Source organism: Amblyomma maculatum, chromosome 3, assembly GCF_055883805.1.
Source record: "Amblyomma maculatum isolate TAMU_Amacu chromosome 3, ASM5588380v1, whole genome shotgun sequence".
NCBI lineage: Eukaryota > Metazoa > Arthropoda > Arachnida > Ixodida > Ixodidae > Amblyomma > Amblyomma maculatum.
The window spans coordinates 202,868,069-202,890,333 of NC_139346.1; the positions used below are offsets into that span (position 1 = coordinate 202,868,069).

Genomic DNA, 22,265 nt, shown 5'->3' on the forward strand with positions numbered 1-22,265 from the left:
TACCGTGGGTGGTACAGTGTTAAGACGCCCCACTACGCCCACCTTTCTCCATTCCCTTAGGGCGCGGTTCAGGTGTCCACAGAACAAGTGTGGCCGATACTACGCTTTTCCTTTCCTGCGAACCAATTATTATTATTGTAAGGACGGGCTTGGCGGATCATGCAGGTTTATTGGAGACTTGAAGCTCTGGTAGCACACCGTAGCGAACCACACTCGGCGATGACGACGGGCATCTACAAGAGAGCAGGATGAAGATGAAGCAGAAAGTTCACCCGTGAGAAAGATGAAGCGCCATATAGTGCTCACACTATCATTCTTATTAATTCGCAGCTGTAACTGAGGATGAGGACACTTTTATTTGCCGAAGACAACGGCTTCCATGTTATGGTCTGTAGTCCTTGGGCTCTAAAGACCTGGGTTGCACGCATGATGTTCCGTATACTTGGATTAGCGGGTCCGGAGATCGGAGTATTTACTGAATCTCGCTTTGCACATCTAGCAGATGTCCTGCGGACGTTTTAATTATCGTTTCATTGTAATAAAGAAGTCCATATGTCAAGGTTAACGAAAACACAGGGCAGTATGCACTAACGTAATTTCCGACACACAGTCCGCATCAGCAGCTTAACTATACTATATGATTGGAAAAAAAAAACTGTTTTTATCTTACTTCTTCGCACCCAGTACAACGGTTGACCCAGCTGAGATGGACCTAAGCATTCTTTCGAACTGAAATCAAGTCACAGTTCTTGGGATTTATCTGAAGTACCAACGTTTATCCGTTCTACCGACTAGGTTAATTAGTCGACATAAACTATACTTAACTGTATTACTGCTAGAAACTCTCGGATGTGAATAGGAATGAATGGTGCGCCGCGAAAATGCGTTGACCCAGATGCTTCCGACATGGGTGCCATAAGTAGCTCTTTTCATTCGGCAGATATGGAAACTAGTTCAGTTTAAAAAATACGCCATGACTGAGCACTCTGCGACTGCTCTCATCCGCGCTCTCAGATTCGCTGCGCACGACAGCATCTTTTTGCTGCCGATCGCGAGTGCGTCAGCGAACTTTTTGAGCTGCTGATGACAGAGCGCTTTTTCGTGCGCGTCGACTACAGCCACTGCGCTTGTCTTAGAACCAACTGCAGGAACGGAAGGAGGTATTGCGGGCAGTGAAAAAAGTACGAATCTGGAACTCAAGTCGCGGGATGAGAGCGCATGTGACTGCGATGCGCGGAGCACGCTGTCACGTGGTATTTTTTAAACTTCGCGCGCTGTCATTTTTGTGAACTCTTATCGAAACCGTTAGTGTCGGACAATTTTCCTGTTCCCTCTCGACGTCCGTGTACCTCATTTTGCGCCCCTGTGTCTTCCTGAACATGCCCCAACACGTCCAGCTACAAGTACTTCTCATTTTCGTGGCATTCAGTAACTATACTTCAATGCGTTAATTAATAGGGACTAATTAAAGTATGCGGAAAGAAAAACTACTAGCCAGTAGATAAGTGATTCTCATTGTCCTGGCGCTCGATGACTTATCTACGTTAATTAGTTAATGACTAATTATTCAAGTATGCAAAACGAAAAAGAATCCAGTAATTTGCATAACTCCCTGCAACCATTACCATTCACCTCAAACCAAGAGGCGAAAAGCAAGTCGCCCTTGGGCTGTGTGTTGTCAGTGCACATTAAATAACCCCAGGTGGTCGAAATTTCCAGAGCCCTCCATAGCGGTGTCTCTCATAGCCAGATAGTACATGAAGTCTAAAATTCTACCGTTTAAACGTACATAGTCCGCGGCATGAACAAAGAAGCACTCAAGCTAGGCCCGGAATTTCTATTTGTTCAAAACAAAGACAATGACAACGTGGCATGGAACACAAACAATTTTCCAAGAGCACATGTAGAACATATATGACTAGATGATTGCTTGAATACAAAAAGAAGATGCCATGCAAAACACACAGTGTTCGGACACGAAACAAAGCGTACAACGACTGGACTTGCAAAAGGAGGTTCCGTTTTCTTCGCTGCATCGATACCCACAACACATGACCCAGTGCAGCTGTTCTTGATGGAAAATTCCACGCACTGCTGACATTTCCCCCTCTCCTCCGGACAACTGTATACACGCTTCCATTTTCCCGAGCGCACGTATTGCATTCACGGTGCAAGAACCTAATGGCATGCTGCAAGTTTTCAATATGGTGGTTTGCTCGTTGACGGAGCAGCGGCCTGTTTAACGCCGGGTTCGCGAGGAGACTGGAAAAGCTGTCAGCAGTAATGGGCAGTGTGACCTCACCTCTGAACTTTTCCGAGCACGCTGGAAAGTCTGTCATGTATTTCGTTCGCGCTGCGGGTAGGCTTCAGGCTATTGAAAGTAGCTGTCCTCGACTCGCGTTTGTATCCTGGAACTGCACCGGCTTCAGATACAAGCGGTCCGCTCTTGACGTTCTAAGAGTATGTCGTCAGATGTCCGATGCCCAAGTACCGAGTAAACCGCGTCGATTGTGCATGGTGCAAATGGGGAGTTGGTTATATATAACGCCAGTCGCTGTATGACCGCAAGTCCTAACAACAGCAGTAGCACCAGGAACCTTTATACCGCAGCTGGAACCATCAGCGTCGCGTAATGTAAGCCTGGGCCACCTGGATGCCCCTGTAGATAACGTGCGCAGTCTTAAATCTCTCTCTCAGGTTTCAGCTAGTCGCTAAAGGCTCTAAATCGACTGCCCTCTCCTTAGTGACCGTCACGCGCATTCTCCTGCAACGAGGTCTTACCATCACAATGGATCGTCTCTCCAGCCAACACTGGCCTACCACCCTCATTACTCATCGCAAACGGGACAACGTGCCAGGGGTCACCGATGGTCGCCCCTGCGTCGCTGGCTTTAAACCCTAAAGCGCGTGGGCTCGTGGTAGGCTTCGCAGTCTTGGCACCAGGGGTGCGGATAGGGCGAATGTCTTCGGCAATGGTCAAGAGACCACATGGCACCGGAAGGCCGTCTTCAGCGTGTGGCCCGTCTGCCTTGAATGCAGAAGCGATGGCGGACTCCTCAGTAGGGTGCCGCTTGGTAGTGTGCGATCGAAGGGCGAAAGCTTTAGAAAAGCGCCGGTGACAGTGCTGGCACTGGAAGGGCCGTTCGCCAGTGTGCGTCAGCATGTGCGAGTTCATGTTGGAGCGCTTGCCGAACCGCTCGTGGCACACGGGGCATTCGTGCGGCCTCTCGCCCGTGTGGCTGGCGCGGTGCGCCTTCAGGTCGCTAGACGTGATGAAGCACTTGCCGCAGGAGTCGCACGCATGGTCCTTCTGACCCAAGTGGATCTTTCGGTGCACCTTCATGTTGCTTAGCGCAGCAAAAGACTTGGGGCACAAGTCGCACTGGTGCGGTTTCTCGCCTGAGTGAGTCAGCATGTGCACTTTGACGTGACTCGAGGAGGTGAACTGCTTGCCGCACACCTGCGTGCACAACGGCGCGCAGACAGAGGCCTTAGGTCAAGCATGAAGGAGTTTCCATCATCAGGCTCGAAGTGCGCGGGAAAAATAGCGCATAAAAGACGCGCAAGCCAAGCGACATCCCTCTTATGGTGTACATACATATCCACTTACACTAGTGTACTGGAACAGCAAGTACGCACCGAAATATGTGCACAATTTGGCATAAAATAAAGAAATAGGTGTCTTACTTCTGTTTCAGACCATGAGATTCCCCTTCAGTGCAATAAGGGTAAAAATGACAGGCTGGACGACCTTCGTATCGGAAGCACCGAATTCGCGCGCTTGTTCGCACATTTTTTTCTAAATTTAATGCCTTTTCCATTAGTAGAATCCAAAGTGCCTTCTCTAAGCCCGACGCTATTTTGCCATTTCTAACTTTCATTTGGTCTGCACAGTTCCTAAGCCACAAATAGTGCCTTTTTGATGGATGCATATCGTCTGCTGTCCATTGTTTCCCCCTGCCTCCTGCAAAAAGTTGTGCGGGTGCCCTTGAGACGAACCTGGCACTCGTGGCGCCGTTCGCCGGTGTGGATGAACATGTGCGACTTGAGGTTTGAGGAGACGGAGAACTCGCGCAGGCACAGCTCGCACTGGAAGGGCCGCCGTCCGGTGTGCACCACCGAGTGCGTCTTCAGGTTGCTCGAGGTGGCGAACGCCTTGCCGCATTCGGGGCAGCGGAAGCGCCGCTCTCCGGTGTGCACCACCATGTGCGCCTTCAGGTTTGACGATGCGGCGAACTGTTTGCCGCACACCTGCACCGCAGTCAGTGTAGATCAGAATGGGATCGGCTCCGGCCAACAAGTTCAAGAATTTTCTTTTTGTGTGTGTGTGTGTGTGTGTGTGTGCGAAAGGTTCAGAGTCCTGCAAGATCGTCTAACGTTTGTGCGTCCGCTTGTAGTGCGCTCTCTGTCTGTCTCTCTCTTCCCCCTTCTCTCTCTCTCTCTCTCACACACACACACGCGCGTGCACACACACACACAGTGGTTGGAGCGGATTTGAGCGCAAAAAATTTCTGATGAGAAGCGATCAGATGGGGAACGTATTACCTATCGACGCAACCGATCTCCCCCATGCAGAAATAACAAACTTTCGCGCAGTGCACTGCACGTCGTCGTTCCCATCAACTCAGTCCATCTGTGCGCAAAAGTTTTCGCACGTCTTACTCGGTTTATAACTACGTTAAAAACCTAGCACTTATGGTTTTTTTTTTTTTTTTTTTTTTTTTTTTCCTTGACGGCGACGACAACGGAACAAAGAGGCCAGCTGTAGGATGTATTTTGTTTGGTTTGATAGCCAGGTATAAGAGGTTGGGAAGTATAAGAGTTTGGGGGAGGGGGGACAGGAAAATAATGTATAAATCTTGTATCTTGATCGAGCGGTGTGGATGATGATGGAGGACGCCTGAGCTGAGCACAAGTAGGATGTGTAGGTAATTAATCCCAAAGGTATTGTGAAGCAGAAAAGCATAGGAATAAGTACTTTAATTATAAATGTCTTTCATCGTTTCATCGAGTTCCAGATAAGAGGCACCATGATCGGCTGTCGGCTATCGACGACAGACAGAACTGCAAATCGTGAATTCTATCTGTAATCGTTGCTTGCATGCATATAACACTATGGCACTCGCTATAAACTCGAACAATGTGACTGTACTGGTGTATACTCAGCCCCCAAATTAAAGAAGTGGAGGCGGAAAATAGTCTTCCCGAAATGCGGACTTTGGATGAGCTGAAGATATTTATACTAATTACTCGAGAACATGCATCGGGCTCCAACCGTGAATCATAAGCGAACTTTGTATACAAAGAAGTTTCGGTTTCGATTTTCAGGTGCAACAATATGTATGTGACGTCATTGATGAGCGCATGGCGCACACCAAGATCACGTGAGTCAACAAATACTAGTCGTCTGCTCAAATTCACACGTGGTGCACACAGACGCGCTTCTCCGTACTATTTAGCCCCTCGGAGTATCAGGACTAGGCGAATGACACTAATAAGTTTGATGGAGCGCGCTTTCGACAAACCGAAAACGTTTTATTGTTTTGGTTGCGGACACGTGCCTGGTATAAGTTCATTGTCGGTGCTCACCAAGATGTGACGCGTACCTATACGTGATCAGAAACGGACAGCACTCATTCTTGTCACGCGTGCGTGAGCACACGCTGTTCAGTTTTTCTTTGCCCTTTTTACGAGCTCCAAGCTCTGTGGAAGCAATCCTTTTAAGCAAGTAAGGTTTACGAAACTCAGAAAAACGAAATGGGGTTTTAAAGAAACCTCGCATTCCACGTGCGATATACGGCGAAGTAGGAGTACGGTTTCAACTGTGCTGTTTTTTCTTTTTTGCTGAACGAAATTAAAAGCACAAATGATATCGCACAAGCAAGGTAGGATTCGCGCGAATATAAATGAAATTAGCCGCACTTAAGGGAGAGGTCTTCAGCGAAGGTTGTATTGTATGGTCATCTTGACCAAATATTCTCTCGCGAGTTTACGTGCCTACAGCGCTAGTTAGATCATTCTGCTGTAGGTGGTGTCGTGACATCATGCTTCAGACACGTCGTCTCCGTTCGCAGACAAGCGAGCTACGCCGGCGCGAACGCTGCAAACGTTAGCGTCGCAGCCGAGTGCGGAGGAAGTGCCGCATAGCAAAAGAAAAAAAAAAAAAAATAAATGCGCGGCGCCATGACGTAATTCTCTGACGCATGCGCAATCAGGCGTCTACCCGGGAGGCTGCTGCAGAGCCGCGTGGCTCGGCTCGCTTAGCTCGCTGTTACCGCCGTCTGGAGAGAGAGAGCTGAGTGGCAGGAGAGGGTGACCTCCGGCGGAACGGGCAACGGATCGTTTCTGTTGTTGCGCTTCGAAAGCTCCGAAAACAGGGCTGTTATTTTGCTTTTATATTCATTCTGCCGAAATCCTAGCCGTTGCGAAGTTTCTGGAATGCCATGGGTAATGAGAGACTGATGGAGTCAGAAGGCCGCATGTGCGCACGTAAAAGGATATTTTTCTGTTTGTTCGTTAATTCCGACGGAGTGAAGAAAGCCTGAGAACAAACCAGCGGATAACAGATTGCGAGGCCGCGATTCCTTTCCGTCTTTTCCCTGGCTACATGTTAGTGAAGGCCTATGTGATCAAAAAACAAATGTTCACGGCAGGGCGTTTCTCTGCACAGTAGCGACATTATTAACTGGCCGGTAAAGACCAAATTTCCAAATAAATGTCTCCATGCTCTCTGAAGGGGGGAAAAAAAAAGAAGAAGATAATAGCCTATGTCATCAGCAAGCATTTCAAAGATTCGTCAAATTCAGCTGCTTGCAAACGCTGAGTTCGCAACATACATTCGTAACGACGAGACAGACATTATGAAACACGTTTAAAGTAGTACATATGACTGAAGAGAAATTCAAGTAAGTAAGCAGTGGCTATCGCACAAAGGTAAGAAAACGCGGGGTAGCTTTCAATAGCTGAGATCGTCAAATTGCAAACAGCGAAGAAAAGCATTTAGAACAGGTGGACAGACACGCGTTGGTTCTTGGGGAGGCCTCTGTTGGAAACGATGCGTTCCTTGGAAAATAGAATTCAAAACTTTGTAGGTGACGCATCGGGCTTAATCGCTCCATAAAAGTTACACACAAAGAGGCACACCTCGTAGTTTAGGTAACGAAGATATTTCTTTTCCGCTTTAAGCTCTGAACTGATTATGTACCTTCCTTCTTTTTTATTTTTTTTTTTCGTATTTGAGCTGTATATTTATTAAGGTAAGACATTAAAGTAACTGAAACTAAAAAAGTAAAAACCCCACTTTTTTTTTTTTTTTTTTTTTCTGCGGTGCACGCAGAAATCGATATTTTGTGGACTGCACATCATTACCCTTGAAGCCAAGGAACACACAATACAATGACGGCGAAAAAATATCGTTATCCATGTATTTACGCCAGACAGAATCAGTGTCAAAAACCGCCTTGATGCATAAACGCCCACACAAGTCCTATTAAAGAGGGGCGATGGGTACAATTTCAAGAAAATACTAAGGCGGGAAGCAGAGTCATGAAGTTAACCTGTAAGAATGTCACTATAAACGGATGGGAATAATCATTGGATCGCAAAGGCGGCGTCCTTCATAAGTTGTCATCATAAAACCACCTGCCAACTCTCACCTGCCACAATCAAATGAATTAATGTGAAAGCATAGGAGATCCATGGTTAGGGAAACGCCTCATAAAACAATCGACCGCCAGCCACCATAATCAGTTGTATATATTGAAGCGGATCGAAATTCAATTAAATCTTAGCTGCCATGGCTAGCAGGTGGCCTAGTGGAGAAAATGAAATCCCCCATTGACAGGTGCTCCGGAAAATGGCAGTTGGCAGATGGCAAGTACAAACAGTGATTGGTTGATGGATTGCGTAACATCGCGCGAGTGACACGGTCGAGCTTGCAGTTGGCTATTGCAGGTAACATGACGGAGCGCTGACAGGTCGTCAATGTGTTTGACGCCATAAGACCATGTTACATGGCTAAGTTTGCAGGTACCGAGATCGGAACGGTGGCGGTATGTTGCATTCCTAATCTTTTGGCAAAAAAAAAAAAAAATATATATATATATATATATATATATATATATATATATATATATGCAGTACAAAAAGCGACAGTGACCATATATGAAAGAAACATAGCAGTAACAATGCTTCTATCACACAGGGTTACATAAGCAAAAGTTTTCGCTATGAAGCAGCTTCATCGCCCAAGGTAGCTTGTTATGCTTTTTTCCTTTCAGTTGCCCTTCCGGGAGCGGGGGAAATTCCGCGGGTGGACTCTCCGTAACTGCGACATGACGGTACGAAACGGAAGGATGGCGGCGAAAGAGACCTTGGTCAACGGCTAGGCGAGCTCTGGCGTGGTAAAGCAGTTTTCGACATCACCAGGTCGCTGTCCGGGTCGCGGTAGCGGCGGGGATCATATGAGGAACCGTGAAAGGGCAGTGTCGCAGTATGTGTCCGGCTTCACCTCAATGAAAGCATAGGAGGAGTCGTTCTCAATGTGTCACATTTCTGAGGACTTGCGGGTAGTCCGTAAGTGGTACGGGCAGGTGCGAACGGGCGGCGTGTTAGCACATCAGGTTGATGGCGTGATGGAGGAGCCGAGCTAATTAACGCGGTCGTGTAGCTTGTGGCGGTCAGAGTGCCAATGCGCCTGTTGTGAAGTACTCGTACTTCTTCGCGTACGACAGCAATGAGAGACGCGGCTTGGTTACGAAGAAGGCTGCAGCAGTTAACGAAGTTCCTCCCTAACAACTTCACGTATAATTTCCCGCAAATCGCTGACGCTGGTCGCAGCGTCTGTGTAAACTTCACACACACGGATAAACTGCGCGGATACAGCCATACGGATCAACTACACAGATACAGGTCAACGGATAAAATGCACAGACCAGATAACACGGATGACGGGAGGTTGCACACCCGAGGCTGGGCGTCGAAGGTCTTTTTAATGGCGGATATGCTTCTCGTGGAGTTCAGCAAATTTTTGGCGGGTTTCTCACGAGGCCGGCAAGAAGTGATTCCGAAGCGTCGCATTATAGAAATCTAGCTTTGTTTACATCCGTCATGCTCCGGTCCACTCGCTGGAAGAGTTTTCATTTCTTTTGCGTGGGCAGCCAAGGACTTTTTCGGGAGCTGGAGCCGAGGCTCAAGGAGTAGCTGCTGTCAGAGAGACTCGATCTTCGGAATGGCATATGCCGGCTTTACAATGCAGCACCTGCAACAGATGTTGGGATGTGCCGATGCCAGTCCAGGAGTCAGGAATGTAGCGAATTGCTTTCAGCGAATCTTTTTACAGGGCCCACAACAAAGGACAATAATCGGCTGCGGCGACAGAAACAGGCGGGCTCGGCCAACGCTAGCTCGGCGGTCGAAAGCCTGCGTCTCCCAGCAGCGCTCTTTAGAGATAAGATATAGTATGATACTCTCGCACAACGTAGAACCAACTGCGTGCGGCTGCACACATTACAGATAAATACCTATTCCTGTCGGGGAAAAAAAAAAAAACAAAAGTGAGACAGTCGTGGGCCGGATGCTTCGAGCGTGATTGGTTGATTAATAGAAATAACTTTATTTTCCAGCAGAGTAGGATTAAACGGCGGCTCGGAGATCTTGGGTCCGGGTGGCGTGTTCAGCCGGTTGGATGAGAGAAAGCTGTGTAGTCGATCCCGGCCGCTATCACGTGGGGGCCCGGGCTCACCCGGAAAATTAGACCCCGGGCGAGCTCACGTGAAACTTTTAATTTCCCTATCTTTTGAATGTCTTTTTCCGAGTAGCCTATATTTAATGTATTCTTTGCTTCTTTTGATATTCTCCGTTTGACATAACTGTTGGCAGCGGACTTGAAATCACTGATTATAATTTTTACCTCTACAAAGCTTTATGGCAGTATTACTTGGGCTTAGAGTGCAGGAACGTGCACTATACAACGACGCTAGCGCCATACGCGCGGGACGACATTTGATAAAAGAACACAAGGCTTCGTACGTGCTGGGCATAGCGATGTTATGTCATCTGCTAGTGTCGTCCCATTGCTGTGCAAAATATTCTTCCTGAAGCATATTTTCTGAAGACTTTATTGGGGTCCTCATGCCAGTTGACGGCGCAACAGGTAGGCAAGAATTGTCGTAGAAAAGGACGAAATGCGAAGTAAGAAAAAAAATAAAGAAAAAGGAACTGGAAACGGAAACGGAAACTCGCGTTGATGTCCCGCCTCATACACGCGATGTTCAAAGCTAACTTCCTGTGTAAGGCCGCTTGCTTTCCTTAACTTCCTTTTCAGACGCTGATGTACTTCCGGTGCAACAAAAATTGAGAATCCTATGCAGAATGTCGAATCGTGATATCGAAGTGGACTTGTTGGTGCCACTTAGAAATTATAAATGTGCTTTCTGACTTGACTACGAGTTCAACTCCCATGTGTGATATCGCAAGTCAACTATATCCTCATGAAAATGCTTGAGTAAAAATCATTCAAGGTGAAATAAATTCTGGTCTATATGAACTAAATACGAGCAATTATTCTAATGTTTAAGGTGGCAGTCTCGATGCAGATTTCGCAGTACGGTTTTTGTATATGTCGGGAAAGATATTGGCACTCAGGGGTTTGGTTGCAACCGAATTTGCAGTCGTCGCTACGTCTAGCTGTTAATTCTCGACTGAGAAAAACGTACGGATGAGACCGGCTCACTCTAAGCGTTTTGTAACAATTGGCAATCTCCCTGATACGCACCCAGCGCCTCATCACGTGTCTTTGTTGGCACCCGCGTCCGAGACCCCCTCACCGGCTCCCTAAAAACCTTGATGCCATATGAGATATTAGACACACCCTATATGCTGAAAACGTCACCATGTGGACGAGTCGGAGATCGGTCAGGCAGATAGAGGCGGCGAACATTCACACCCACACCCGTTGACTAGGATTGGAATGCTCCCTACAAAAGTCAGAACTGCTTGTCACTGGTAATGCTTGCAAAACGAAGCCGAACTGGAAACACCCGAAAATCCAGGGAAATTAAATCCCCGAGGAAGACATCGTACGGGTGCTGGAGGTGTTACACAATACAATCCGACGGACGCAACGGGTAAAACGTTGGGCAGGTTGTCGACCTCGATCCAGCAGACCATATGGCTCATTAAGCGCGTGGCGATAGGCCGCATAGAAAGCGCGACGCATATGTTGGCTCGTTCAGTTGGCTCGTTCAGGATACGAGCCCTCCCCATTCTCAAAGGAGTACAAGCCGGCTCTGTCTCCCTTCTACTGCGAGACTTAATTCTGACTCTCCTCCTCGAAGAACGTCCTCGAAGAACTCATCCAAGGCACGAGTGGACTTCCACCTTCACGATCCAGTGTCTCAAACTGCAAGTCTCTATTTTGCAGCTTCCACTTCACCATTTGTTTAATGAAAACCTGGACGTTAGTGCAGTACGTAACGTACAGAATTGTTATGCATCGCTGGAATGCGGAGGCAGCCTTCGGCGGCAAGCTTCCAGAAGATTCTGCAAAGTTCTGAGTAAAAATTTTCGATGAAAATGTCGTGGATCACGGGTAAAAATGGCCTGTCTTTCGTGTCCAGTGTCAAACACAGTGGTAGAGCGGTGTTGTATCTCGATTCTATCCCGGCACCCTCTACCTCCTGTCTGCCTCCGCCAAGGCAGTTTCACTTTAGTCAACCCACGACGACAATGTGGGACCATGATACAATGGGACATCTCCGCGTACTCGCGTCTAATAAATGTTCTGTCCTCCTCCTCCTCCTCTCATGCGACCACCATCGAAAGAGCAGCTGCGCCCGCAACTACGCCCGGAGACATCAAATCTGACCGACCGCATTCTTTTTCGTGCCTTCGCTACACCATGTCTGTACCAGCATCATCAGTTGGTTCCATTTAGGCAGAACCCAGCGCAGCAGAAACGGAAAGTCGCTGCACCCGCGCTCCTCTCCTTCGACGTCGTGGGTTCCGGAGGAGGTACTGAACCGCCCTTGGGTCATCGGCTCCGCATTGACAAAAAACCGCATCGAAAAAAACCAGCGAGGAGGTGGCCTGAGGAGATGAGACTTTCGTGAGATTTGTCCCATGCAGCGACTCGGCCAAAGAAGACGATGTAGAGAGGAACGCCGGAAAAGGATGCCAGACCTCGGTCACCTGAGAAATCGAGCCAAGGGGCGTCATTGATCCCGTCCAAATACGACGTCCACGAACTTGTTCCCGTGATTTGACGGGAAAAGGCGGGAAAATGACAAGAAAGGCTATTTACTAAAAAGGTCCAACACTCGCGTCGAGGGTAGATTTCTAAGGCGATTCCTGAGCGGCTCGCAGCAGCCGTCTTAGCTCTCAATTTGTTGGTTTTTGTAACCCTGCAATATTGAAAATATGTAAATTCAGCTTTCCCTTGATTTTCCTACTCCCCGTCTCCATCCTACTTTCCTTCCTAATCCGGAGCAGCCGCGATGCATGGCTCTCGATGCCTGGCGCAACACGCTACTATACAACGACGACTTTTAACAGCGGGTCTTCAGTGAAGTGTTTGAACACAAAGTACAGAAACAAGGCGTCGCTGAGAACTTTGGATGACTCGCACAACACCGGCCTCCCGGGAGATATGTTCCGAGTGAAATTCATTATCGCCGGCGGTGTAATATGTATATACGTTCCGGTCAGACATCTAACACAAGTATATGATTGGAGGCTGAATGACATATATGGATGGGTTTATTTGAATCAAACGAACGTTCAATGACAGCTGATTCTTGCTCATTTTTGCGCACTTTATGGAAATTTTAGATTATGGTGAAATCTGGGAAAATTTCAGCGAGGTTCTGGCATCGCTACATGCTTTCCAATTAGGCAGCACTATTTAATTCCACGACACAAACCGAAGCCTCCCAGTACAGCGTCCCTCATAGCAGGCTGCTGCAGTCATTTAAAATTTATTTATTTTCTTTTTCGAAAACCCAACTTGTGATCTAACCCTTTGCCTCCTTCCCTCCACCACCATAAATTCTGTCGCTGCTAAAAAATGCGCTTTAACCGCAAAACGGATCACAATTAATACATCTCTGTGATGGCCACGGTATACAGGAATTAGCTTCCGTTAAAAGTCTATGAAGCTTAAAGTGCTTTCGCTTCCTAATTTGCTGCCGTTCCAGCTTTGCATTTCACCTCTCTTGCTGCACTGGTAGCCTTGCCTATGTATAACACGTGGGACATCCAAGTGATCGCAATTTGTTCGCATGCGCTATGCGAAGAAATTATTATTATTATTATTATTATTATTATTATTATTATTATTATTATTATTATTATTATTATTATTATTATTATTATTATTATTATTATTACCTTTGGACAGCGCGCACGCCGAGGCATGTTTGCCTGCTCATCTTACACCCGCACATGACGTAATCCAGCGCCCTCATTGCGATTACAGGATAAATACCATCGAAGGACTTACTTTCGTGTTCTTCAGCCGCGGAATAGTCTTCCGGGACAAAATTATTCCAACAAGCGGGAGTCTGCGTCTCAAGAAGACTGTTCTAGATGCCGGCGCAAATACACTTCCAGCAATAATGACGGTTGTCGTCTGCTACACGCTGCAGACTGCATAAACGAAGATGACACCACCATCTTGGCGAGCTCGCGGAGGAGCGAAGGAAAACAGTGTTAATTTATAACATATATTGCTTAACACATATAGAAACTGTATGCCTTCATATACAGAAACACTAATGAACAGTAAAGTCCGTCTGTCTTGGAGGAAAGAGTCGCCATCTTGCGGCGAAGTTGACGCGCGCCCGCATCGTCTGCTATGTTTGATATTTCTTCCGCAGCTCCGCTCCACTTTGATTTACTTGGCTGCCCCTTACGAAAGAAACGTGACCAGGCTATCATCTCACGCTACAATGAAGATAATAAATGTACATATCGAGAATGTCATGTTGGATCATCTGCTTCAGTATTCGGCGCTTCAGCTAGATCCTTAGCGGCGTGGTGCCTCAAACATAGAGTCGATGTCGTTAGGCGCCATGTAAAAACAAAACTAACAAGTCGCTGCTTGTTATACAACCTAATGGGACCATCCAGAAATCGTGTGCTCCCGTTTCTGCATGGAATCCGAGAGCGACAGAGACATATGCCTCCCTATACATTCTTGCTCGGCAGTAGTCGTATCTATAGATACGACTACTGCCGAGCAAGAATGTTATTTAAAAGGTCGTTTTGGGCAGTTTGTATGTATGATTAAATTCTTTCAGTAAATTTCGCCATGTTAATCGTTTTTTTTAAAGATATATGTAATGAGTTTATATATGCCTTCCTTGCTGGAGAATGCGGCGGGGAATGATGAATTGAGAAACTGAACAGGGCAGAACCGAGCCGCCTACATTATAGCTACGCCGGTTAAAACCACGGAGCGATGTGCCTCACAACAGCGTGGGTCGCAGACGATGTATTCATCTATCATGTAGAAATTCATTAGCCGATCAACTTTCTGTGGGAATGATGGAGGTAATAATGCAGATCTCCCATGTGGTGGAGTCGGTTATGTATAAAAAATGTTAGCATAGACCGCCTACAGTCACTGCTTGCCGCGGCCCATGCACAGACGATGACGACAGGTCAGGCGCAAGCCCCTGGCTCAATATGCACGTTCGGCATTGGAGGTTGGCGGTGATGGCTGGAGAGCACGCGAGTCTCTGTTACATACCGGCAGCGATACAGATAATTCGAAACCAAAACGGTAGCCAAATGTCATGCTTTACGCCGTGAATTTCGATCTTGGCAAGCATTATGGTACGAAATACGGCATGGCGATTCGCAAAAGTTTAAAAAATTGGCAAGGTCCCTTAAATAGAGAAGAGAAACTGCTTAGCTAACTCGGAAGTTGAGGGTTGAGTCACTGGACCTGTTCGATTTACCAAACTCGGAGGCTCGAGCAGCCCGCTGACTTCCAGGAAGTTCGCTTCTGACAGGAAGTAGCACACCGTGGTCACATGGGCCGGCGGCCACCGGAGCCGAACCATGACCCATGACCGAACAGCCGGCCGAGTCGTCCCCGCGTTGACGGTAATCTAATCTAAAGGCTAATCTAAAGGCTATACCGGTGATAACGGTTTCAAGGCGCAAGGCCGTGCAATCGATCTCAAAGTGCTTTCCGCAAACGTCACCGCTGCATAGCGTGCGACAGCGTTTCGTTTTAGAAATGAGTTTTAGTATTGGGGACCTGGAATGCTGCGACGAATGGGCGAGGGGTGCCAGCGCTGCTTCCAACTATTATCCCAAAGTAAAGTAAGTCTGTGCAGCCATTGTGCAGGAATTCCCGCCTCACAGGGAAGCTGACTTCTAGGTTTTGCAGCTGGTCTATTGAAAGTCAAGCGGACGCCCAGGTTGACCTTCGCTGATGCAAGGCGTAGTGAAGCTTTCGCTTCAAAAGAAGTGCCACACGCTCGCATCGCGGTTCATACGCAGTGATGACGTGCATGCATTCAGGCGCGTCTCAGCCAAGAGTTGGAATCTGCGACCACACTCGTGCGAACGCTACACGGACAGCAGCCGAATATTTTGTGAATCCTAAGTGAATTTCGTGTGAAGCGAGAATTTGCACTTGTGAATGGCGAGACGAGATACAATGCCACGTGCTCACGAAATAGCGACAGCTGCAAATGATGTCAAATCAACATTCACTATGACAACATTAGAGAAACTCTTCGTACACTTCCTCTTTCTGATTCTCTCACTACCACGCTAATACGCAATCTTAGACTCTTCGATGTCTTTTAATTAGGAGGATAATGGCGAAAGCCTACCCTTCCTCCGCTGTCATTTGCCTCTTATCGGCGTTTGTTGCAGTGCTACATATAATTATAATTGGTTTACAGGAAAGGAAAGGCGCAGTATCTATCACACTCTCCGGCAAGTGCGAGTTCGAACGTTATATCATCGCTCCTGTCGCGTGGCGTTCCTTGGCGAGCGTTCAAGTGTGGGATCGCAGATGGCACGAGCGCTAGACAAGAACTCACGGAATACGACAGATATCGTGCACAGATCTGATATCATACACAGATTTCGAGCAAAACTCTCTAGCACAAAATTTCGTTACATGAGCCTTCTATAGGAAGGCTTTCGCCTTACAAAATTGGCCGTGTCTTAGCTCAGCTAGGCCTGTGTGCCTGGCGCTGGGCTGCCTGCTCTTCTAATCCAATCTAATACCATCCAATCCAGTGTAATCCTAACCAATCCAGTTTAATCAAGAACAGTTCATTCCATAATGATAATTGGTTCACAGGAAGGGAAAGGCGCAGTGTCTGTCACACTTGTTTCTGTGGACACCTGAACCGCGCCGTAAGGGAAGGGAGGAAGGTGGGAGTTAAAGGGAAAAGAGAGAAAGAGGAGCCGTAGTGGAGGGCTACGGAGTAATTTCGACCCCCTGGGGATCTTTATTGTGCGCTGACATCGCACAGCACACGGACGCACTTCGTTTCGCCTCCATCGAAACGCAGCCGCCGAGGTCGGTTCGAGCCCGGTTACTCTGGCACAGTAGTCGGGCGTCTTGCCACTGCACCACCCCGGCGGGGCAACAGCTCATTCCAGTGAAATACAATCCAACCAATAACCTCCTTGAATCCAACCCAAAGGAGGTTATCTTAAAACTTCATATAACCTGAATCCAACCAATCCTGTCCAATTCAATCCAAACACGTCCAATCCAAACCAGTCCAGTCGAGTCAATCTAATCCGGTCCAATCTAATTTATTCCAATCCAATCCTGTCCAATGCCGAGTACACGCTCGCCCGAAATGCGCCGCTGACTAGCCTGACTACGAGTTCAATGCATGCTGAACCGAATGTGGTGCTAAAGCTTTGGCTGCGGGCGACCGGGCGTTCCATTGAACACAACAAGCGTTCCGTTCAACGCATCATGGCGTTCTATGCTGAACCCATTTTCATGCCTGTTATGAACGTGCATGCGTGGCATGAGGGGTAACGTGAATTCAAATGTCATGGCAGGCTGATTCCAATGTCACCCTCCCGCATGAAAGGAGAGGCCCGAGTTCATGCTCTTGCAGGCACCCACCGACACTGACGCTGAAAGCTCGAGCTCGCTGGCGTAGTGAAGCCTCCGCTTCAAAAACGAACGCGCTGTGGCACCAACCGGAAGTGGCCGGAGCAACCAGGGAAAAAATATGGCGGCCGAGAGCATGGTTAGCCCTTCGTGAATACGCTATAACCACTATAACTTCGTTTTCACTTCGATTTCAGTTTGTGGTCGCACATAACCAGCAGGCAGCCAGAGGGGGATAATCGGAGAGGTGCAATAATAGCTGCGCTAGGTGCCTTGATGCGCGCGCGCTCCGCGAGAGCAGAGGGCGCGCGCATCGAGGCACCCTAAGCTGCGCCAGAAACCCTAAGCAACAGCTTCGAAAAGAGGACTATGAATATGCTTGATTTTTCAGAATTACGTCAAGAGTTGGGACATGAATGTTGCAGTAGGGAGCTGGGGTATTCTGGAAGTCTATATCAGAGAAGTTACGCCTCGCAGTCTATCGGAATTCCCATCGTAAGAATATAGAAATGATAACAGCTAACTTGGCAGGCGTGCATCCTCTTGTCCTTGTGGACGAGCACGTGCTTGCGCAGGTTGCTGGCCATGTCGAACTCTTTGCAGCAGACGGGGCAGCAGCAGCGACCGTCAAACGACGAGGACGGGCAGCCAGCAAGTTCAGGCTGGTACAGCGGACACACCTCCGGTAGCGTCATCTGTAGTTCACCCGCTGCGGTGGCGGCCGCGGCGGTGGCAGCGGCAGTAGCAGCAGCGTGAGTCTGAGCGTAAAAAAAAAAAAAAAAAAAAAAATACCGAAGCCGGTTTATAAGCGGCTCGCACCGACGTCATAGTAGCCGCCATAATGACGAACCGAGATCAAGGAAATGATGTTTAGAAAATACTCATATTTATTGTCACCTAGCACCGCGGAAGTTTGAATTTGAATGGTTTTTTCTAAGCGCTCGGATAGCAATAGCTCTTTGGAACAATAGAAAAAGCGTGGTGTGTAAGCAGATCTGGCACTTGTCTAAAGCATGCATGCATGCCGGCAAAATTATTGCAAGAGCTGTCGAATAGTAATGCCGGATAACGCTATTCTTGGTTTAAATACCGAGAGATCAAGTGCTTATGGCAGCCTCTCCTTTCCTTCGCTTTTTCCACTTCCAAATTAATATTCGCAAAGAGCTGTGCATGCCTTATAAATATATGCACTGCAGTGGAAGAGAGTACCCTCGCTCCCGCTTACAGATGAGAGCCTTATACTCAGTCGCATGATCTTTCCGCCGTCGCCGGTCTTCGGGTGTTTTGGGGGACCAGCTATGTTAAGAATAGGTATTTTGAGGTAAAATGGCCATTTTGACAGTGTTGCAATAGTGTTTGCGAGCATCAGAAATCAGAATGTCGACTATGCGACCAGTAAATTAAGTTCTAATAGTAAACTTTCAAATCATATCAAGGACGCGCTTAGTTAAGCCGGACATTAGCAATAGCACGTAAGCTTCAAAACACGGAAAATACAATCATCCCTGCCGCGGTGGCGCAGTGGTTAAGATGCCTGACTACTGTGTCGGAGGCGGGTTCAATTCCCACTGCCGACATCTGCGTTTCGATGGAGGCGAAACGGAGAGGCGTCCGTGTGCTATGAGATGTTGTTGCGACTGAAAAGAATGATACACGGGCCGGCCATCTCCGCTGCGTCGTGTGGACAGAAAGGAAAATAGAAAAAAAAAGAAAAGGGAGATAAAGACGCGCGCCGCAACAGCCGTCGTCCACCACCGAAGCGGCGGCGGGTGCAATGACGGCCTACAACGGAAGGAGAGGGGAGGTGGTGAAGGGTGGTTGTTCCTGGTCCTATGGGGCTGGGACGGTAGGCCTGCCTACGAATTTTTATCGGTGAGTGAAAAACTTTATTGATTGTAGGCCGTCATTGCACCCTCTACCGCTTAGGTGGTGGACGACGGCTATTGCGGCGCGCGTCTTTCTCTCCATCTTCTTTTTCTTTCTTCTCTACTTTCACTCTTCTGTCCGCACGAGGCAGCGGAGGTGCCCCGCCTGTGTGGTGCAGTGGTAAGACGCCCGACTACTGTGCCGGAGTACCCGGGTTCAAACCCGAGCTCGGCGGCTGCGTTTCGATGGAGGCGAAACGAAGAGACGTCCGTGTGCTGTGCGATGTCAGCGCACGTTAAAGATCCGCAGGTGGTCGAAATTACCCCCGTAGCCCTCCACTATGGCCCCACTTTCTCTTTCCACTTTCACTCCCACCTTCCTCCCTTCCCTTACTGCGCGGTTGTGGTGTCCACATAAAACAAGTGAGACAGTTACCGTGTCTTTCCCTTCTTATAAATCAATCAATCAGGCAGCGAAAGTGGCTCAGCTACAGAGCCAGTAGCAGGCCCATGCATTTTCTTTTCCTTCCGTCCTACAGCTACAACGGCCTACAACAGACAAAAATTCGGTGGCAGGCTAGGACCCGCCGCAAGCGGCGTTGACCTACCTGTCCCAGCCCCATCAGAGCCACAATCAGCCACCACACCCCTCGGGCAAAGCTGTTGTTGCTGTGGCTGTAGGAAGAAGGAAAAGAAAATGCACGGGCGTGCTACTGGCTCTGTAGCTGTCAGCGGAGGTGGCTCAGCTACAGAGCCAGTAGCAGGCCCGTGCGTTTTCTTTTCTTTCTTCCTACAGCCACAACAACAACTGACACGGGTACAGCGTGTTTTCTTTCCCAACAGTCGGACTGCGGGGAGCGGAGGAGGGTGCCTGCTCCTGGCCCTACGGGGCTATGAATGAGAAGGGCCCCCGCGGGAGCTCGTCTGCCACCTATGGATGCACATGTTTTAAGCCGTCATTGCCCCCGCCACCATTTCGGTGGCAGACGACGGCTGTTGCGACCGCGCGTCTGTCTCTCCCACTTCTTTTGAAGCGAAACCTTCACTACGCCAGCGAGCTCGAACTTTCAGCGTCAGTGTCGGTAGGTGCCTGAAAGAGCGCCAACTCGGGCCTCTCCTTTCATGAGGGAGGGTGACATCAGAATCAGCCTGCTGTGACATTTGAATTCACGTTACCACTATGCCACGGGCAGGAGCTTCCAACTCGGGTCGCTCCTTTCATATGGGACTGTGATATCAGAACCAGCCTGCCATAACCTTTTGCATTCACGTCACTCTTAGGACACGCAGGCACTTTCATACGTCTTGGTTAAAGCGGGAATTTATATGTGGGCTGATGGCTTACGCTCTTGCATCATACCCTTAAAGGCTGAGCTTAAGTGTCCCCAATTGTGTAGCGTCCTATAGTAACAGGGCGTGATAGGGGGATAATGTAACAGGCAAAAGAAGATTCCGCTTCCATCCAGGTTTACCCAGAGCTAAACCGCAGCTGATTTTTCTTTCGCTTTAATTTCCACTGTGTCCACACGAGGGATCGGAGGTGGCTCGGCTACAGAGCCAGCAGGCCCTTGCCTATTCTTTACCTTCTTCCTACAGTCGCAACAGCAAAGGTCGGACTGGCTGTCACGGTAGTGCAGTGGTTATGGCGCTCGATAGATGTGCCTAAGAATGCGGACTGGCTGTCAAGGTTATGGCGCTCGATAGGTGTACCTAAGAATGCGGGATAGAATACAGACCGCAGCGGCCGCATTTCGATGCCAGGCGAAAAGAAAAGCACCCGTGTGCTGTGCGATGTCCGTGATGTTAAAAGAACCCCGTGGTCGAAATTTCCAGAGCCCTCCACTACAGAGTGTCTCTCATAGCCCGAGTCTCTTTGGGACGTTAAAACCCATAAACATAAACCAAACCAATCGCTAAAACGCTCACAAACGCTTTTCCAATTTTGAGCCTCAGGCAAGCGTTCCAGTGCAGCCTGAGAGAAGTCGCACACTGCCGACCGGGAAGGGGAGTTGGACGACGAGAAAGCCTGCATGATTGCAACCGCAACTACACTCGCTAGCTGATGTCAGTAATTTTTATTGTGATAGCAATGCTGCGCCAGGTTTCGAGTCGTCGCGTGGTCCCGGCGGAGGCCACGCTTAACCTTGAACAGCAAGAAGAAAAAGAAGGAGAACGCTCGGTCACCAACAGCTAATGCTTTCGTGGGTATGTTCCATAAGTTATTTAGTCAACAACAATGCTTTCGCTCCATGCCTTTTCAGTTCAGCAGGATTGAACCCTTCTCATTTATATGTGGGCTGGCAGCTTACGCTCTCGCGTCATGCTCTTAAAGGATGAGCTTAAAACACCTTACACTGAGGACGTGATGGGGGAATAATGTTGCAGGCAAAAGAAGCATCCGCCGTTGCGCTATGACAGTTCAACAACGGTTAGCCAGAGTTAATTTAAACCACATTTAATTTTTTCGGCTTCTATACGATTTAGTAGGTATACTCTCACATGGTAATCAGTATATTAAGGTCTTGCTCATCATTATAAAGGTAACACGTCACCCTTATCTAGAGATTCGCGGCGCATATGAATGTAGAGAGTTGCACAGCGTGCCTGCATGTGGGCGTCGGCTTCGGACTGGTTCAGGAAGAGGCAGCCGCACACGGGACACTGCTGTAGGGGCAGCAACTGCTGGTGCTTCGGTGCCTGCTCACCGCCGGCAGCTGGCGTCGCCACGTCGTAGCTGCCGCTGCCGCCGATGTAGCATCCGGCAAGGCTAACGGCAAGGTAGCTCTGCTGACTCAGGTCGGCGTGCATCGACGGGCTCGGAACACCACCAGCAGCGAACGCCGAGTCGTGACTCGGACTCTGGATCTCCATCTGACAGAGAGTTCATATTTAGACTCTCGAGCTAAAACGTAGGCCGCATGTCCATATATGCGACGCAGAAGTGTCGTAGTGGAGGCTTACGGTGTAATTTCGACAACCAATGGAGATCTTTAACCTGAACAGACATGGCAGTAATCGAATTAATGAAATTACTGTAAAATTACTTTTTCTGGCAACTGGTAACGTAACGAATTATTTTTCTGGTCTATAGTATTATAGTAATGTAATTTATTACTTCAGGGCAGTAATTTCGCAAGCAAACTAATTAATTCCATTGGGAATTATTTTTTCTAAAATGCAGTTTTGCTCTTTTGTAGGCGTACGCCTGGTTGATCGTCTTGGAAGCAGGAACGAAGCGCGGCAGCCTTAGGCCAGCTTAAAGGGTCAGCAAGAACGGACAGAAATGAGTAGAACTG

The 22,265-nt window shown here is 48.4% G+C and overlaps 1 protein-coding gene across 1 annotated transcript; it reads right to left on the bottom strand.

Moving 5' to 3' along the window:
• Window positions 1-1,228: 1,228 nt before the first annotated feature.
• On the bottom strand, window positions 1,229-21,840 carry LOC146197454 (uncharacterized). The gene is made up of 4 exons (XM_084597187.1): window positions 21,574-21,840; window positions 17,629-17,862; window positions 4,000-4,251; window positions 1,229-3,460 (listed from the first exon to the last, which is right to left on the bottom strand). Exons 1-4 carry the CDS (start codon window positions 21,838-21,840, stop codon window positions 2,741-2,743), a joined length of 1,473 nt encoding a protein of 490 aa, XP_084453313.1. The 3' UTR covers window positions 1,229-2,740.
• Between the last annotated feature and the right edge of the window lie 425 nt (window positions 21,841-22,265).